Raw genomic sequence first — 4,004 nt, 5'->3', positions numbered from 1 at the left:
TGTCAAGGTCCCTCTGGATGGCATTCCTTCCCTCGAGCGTATCGACCGAACCACACAGCTTGGTGTTGCTAGCAAGCTCTCCCTGCCCCTATTTCTATTTTACCTACTCACCTTTCCTCTACCCACCACGTCTTTTGGTGATCTCTGTCAATCCCGTAGTCCTTCCTTCTCTGCCCTGCTCCCTCTCCCTCTGTTTGCCTCTCTTCCTCTTTCCGTGCTGCTTCTTTCTCCATCTCTGTGCAGATGCCTACCCTTTTTTTCCTCTCATGTCCTTCTTTCCCTTTTTTCTGTCTTTCTCTCTATCCCATTCCCTGTTCCATCCTTTCTTGCTAAGCCTCTCTGTCCAGCTGGCTGTGCCTTCTTTCACTCTTGATCTGGAATTTTTCTTTCCCCTCTCTTGTCCTGATGCCCAGCAGTTGGTTTTGTCCTCCAGTGCTGCCCTGCTCTCTCTTCCTTCTTTCTCTGTCATTCTGGCCTGCTCTCTTCCACAGTATCACAGTATCACAGTATGTTAGAGTATGTTAGGGATTGGAAGGGACCCGAGCTCCACCTCTACCATTGTCCCTAAATCCATGGCCAATTCCCTCCAGAACACCAGGGCCATCTTCTACCTGGGATGTGCTGCACAGGTCTTTCTGTTTGTCTTTTTTATTTCAGCAGAATTTTCTCTTCTCAGTGTCATGTCCTATGACCACTACGTGGCCATCTGCAAATCCCTGCACTACAGGACCCTTCAGGGCAGCAGAGCTTGTGTCCACATAGCAGCAGCTGCATGGGGCAGTGGGTTTCTCTATGCTGGGCTGCAAAGAGCTAATACCTTTTCTTTACCTTTCTGCCATGGCAGTGCTGTGGAGCAGTTCTTCTGTGAATTCTCCCAGATCCTCAAGCTCTCCTGCTCAGACTCGTATCTCAGAAAAGCCGGCCTTCTTGTGGTTGGTACCTCTATAGCACGTGGGTGTTTTGTTTTTGCTGTGGGGTACTATGTGCAGATCTTCAGGGCTATGCTGAGATTCCCCTCTGAGCAGGGATGCCACAAAGCCTTTTCCATGTGCCTCCCTCAGCTGGCCAGGGTCTCCCTCTTTGTCAGAAACGGCACATTTGCCTACCTGAAGCACCCCTCCAACTCCTCCCCATCCCTAGATCTGGTGGTGTCAGTGCTGTACTCCGTGGTGCCTCCAGCAGTGAACCCCCTCATCCACAGCCTGAGGAACTAGAAGCCCAAGGATGTTCTGAGGATGCTGATGACTGGATGTTTTCAGCAGCCGTACACTGCCTGCTTTCCTCTGCAAAGGGCTCCAAGGTCATGACAGGCCACGTCTGTCTTTCCTCCTTGTCCTGGGTTTAGCAGTAGCAGTCATTTTTCTCTTTCTTGGTAGCTGGTGCAGTGCTGTGTTTTGACTTTTGGGCTGGGAACAGAGCTGAAAAACAATGACGTTTTGGTTTGGCCAAGGACTCTGTGGGCCTCATGCTCTGCCAGGGAGGAGGGAAGCCGGGAGGAAGCAGAGACAGGACACCTGACCCAAACTGACCAAAGAGGTATTCCATACCGCAGCACGTCATGTCCAGGAGGTAACTGGGAGTTACCCAGAAGGGCAAAGGGGACTGCAGGGTTGGAGGAGGTATGGGTTGGTGCTTGGCTGGGCTGGGGGAAGCGAGTTATCGGTCGCCTGGTGATGAGGTGTTGTATTCTTTTCCCTTGTTATTTCCTTTATCATTATTATTATTGGTGGTAGCAGTAGTGATTTGTGTTATACATTAGTTACTAAACTGTTCTTATCTCAACCCGTGGGAGTTGCATTCTTTCTGATTCTCCTCTCCGTCCCTCCAGGAGTAGGGAGAGGGCAAGAAGTGGGGGGGAGTGGGTGAACAAGTTGTCTGGCTGGGGTTAAACCACGACACTCCTTTACATTTGTTTTCCTTTTTCCACTTGTGATGTTGTCCTCTAAGACATGTCAGTTTTCATCTCCTGCTACTTCAGTATCTGCCCTCCTGTCACTCCAGCAATACAAATGGGTTCCACCCCTTAATAGTTTGCTGGCATCAGGGTGCACTGTGCACTGGTATTTACTAAAGCCTTATACTTCTGTGGGACTGATGTGCCAGGTCATCTGATCCACACAGTTCAGCAAACCTGATTGTCCCACTCCTCTACGTGGCTGGAGGCAGGGCCCCTCTAATGTTGATCATAACATCTTATATCTTGTAGAAAGGGATTAGTATTCCTTATCACAGGAGTTGGAGTAAAATCATCTCTTCCACTCCAGCTGGGAAGCTGCTCACCAAAGACTGGAGCAGCAACTTTCTTGGGAAGTTCATCCACACACCCGTTCCTCCTTCTGGGCCTTCTGGATAGCTCCCCCGACTTTAGGTAGTGGGCATGATGTGCTGTGGCATGGAACACCACAATACCGTGGGCTGGGGATGGGGGCTGTTTGTACGCCGTATCTTTTTCTTTTTTTGGGGGTGGGTTCTTTTCTTTAGAGAAGGTGTAAGCCATGCTCCAGGACAGCCAAAAGTGCGCACCAAAGTAGAATGCACATGCAGTTTCAAGTGCCAAAACAAGGGCGGATTACCGTGCTGGTGGCACTGCTGTGGAGCTCACATTGTGTGTGCGCGATGGCTAGCAACAGCTTACTGTCCTGGCATCTTGGCTGTTTGAGCGGAGGCTGGAAGTCTGCGCTCTGTGGGCCGTGCCCCAGGACAGCTGGAAGTGCTCACCAGGAAAGCAGAACGCACGTGCAGTTTTATGTCCAAAGTGAGAGCGCACTGCTGTGTCGGTGGAACCGTTAGGAAGCTCATTGGACTTTTCACCTTTGGCACAGTTGGGTGCCCCAGTAATCACACAACTAGCTGAAACCAGCCATATCTGCAATTCTTCTTATAGCTGGCAAAGATTTAGAATGCTGTGACCTTCCTGCAAAATTTATTGCAAGCAAAACAGGACGGGCAGACAAGGAGTATCCAAAACTAGCAGATGTTTGGGAGGCACTGCCTCTAACTGATAAGTAGAAGGATGGTGTGAAATTATTCCCTCATGTTTAGCAGGGCCACTAAATCCTGTTATCTCACCACAGACTTAGAACACAAACTAAATCCTCACTCAAGTCCTGTACTTGTACACTGAACTTTAGGATACTTCCCATGAGATAAGCTAAGCAAGGAGCTTGAATCCTGTAAGGCAGAGGGAGCTGGTGTCTCAAAAAGCCAGTTTTGCTCAGGTAACTGCAGTTACCATTTTCATTAAATATTGCATTACTACTTTATGCTGAAACTGGGCTAGGATAAAGCAGATAGCCTTCCTTTGGACCCTTTGGAGTGCACACGGCTTGCGGGGTTAACTCCTGTAACAGACAACTGGTGTTTTGCTTAGAGCTGCTTTGCAGTCTTTCAGAAAATAGCCACACACAACGCTTTCTCCAGCAAATGAGATGACTTGTTTTTTAATTCTAAAGGAGAAATCCAGATGTTCCAAATGGAAAGTACATGTCTTCTAGCTATGAAGCTGCATGCAGCCTGTGGCACAGGTTCACAGACTGGACTTTTGAGCGTGAAGAAAATAAAAGCTACATCATACTGATGCCCCCAGACTGACAAAACGTGCTTTACTGGAATTCCTCTGCTGAGCCAACAGCTAGCGCGTAGAGAGCTGTTATCTTCCCCAGTGAGAGGTCTTGTACCAGGCTGTTAAAGGATGCTGCTATACACTTACTTAGGCTACCCAGAGGGATTAAGTTATCAGTTTTTTCTTATTCTTGCTGCTGTAGACCATGTCTTTTGGTTCTTTCTGAGCACTGTAGTAGAACCAGAGAGCTGGAGGATCTCCAGTTAGGTTTGTGTTTTCACCACCAGCCCCTAGGGTGAGGAATTCAGCAGGGCTGTTGCTAAAGAGCAGCAGCTTCCATAAGAAAAAGTAGAGGAAAACCAAAACCCTATTCCAAAACATACTGCATGCAGCAGGCCTTGTCCTTACTGGACTTCTCTTTGAAATCCAGAGAGGAGGTATG

The 4,004-nt window shown here is 48.7% G+C and overlaps 1 protein-coding gene across 1 annotated transcript; it reads left to right on the top strand.

Moving 5' to 3' along the window:
- The first annotated feature begins 557 nt into the window (after nucleotides 1-557).
- Nucleotides 558-1,246, top strand: LOC133214551 (olfactory receptor 14C36-like). The gene has a single exon (XM_061357512.1). It carries the CDS (start codon nucleotides 573-575, stop codon nucleotides 1,212-1,214), a length of 642 nt encoding a protein of 213 aa, XP_061213496.1. The 5' UTR covers nucleotides 558-572; the 3' UTR covers nucleotides 1,215-1,246.
- Nucleotides 1,247-4,004: the final 2,758 nt, after the last annotated feature.

The sequence above is a fragment of the Neopsephotus bourkii genome, unplaced genomic scaffold (genome assembly GCF_033783945.1).
Source record: "Neopsephotus bourkii isolate Nb327-2 ecotype Australia unplaced genomic scaffold, CSIRO-AGI_Nbou_v1 NB_904, whole genome shotgun sequence".
Classification (NCBI taxonomy): domain Eukaryota; kingdom Metazoa; phylum Chordata; class Aves; order Psittaciformes; family Psittacidae; genus Neopsephotus; species Neopsephotus bourkii.
This window is presented reverse-complemented; position numbering and strand designations above follow the sequence as displayed.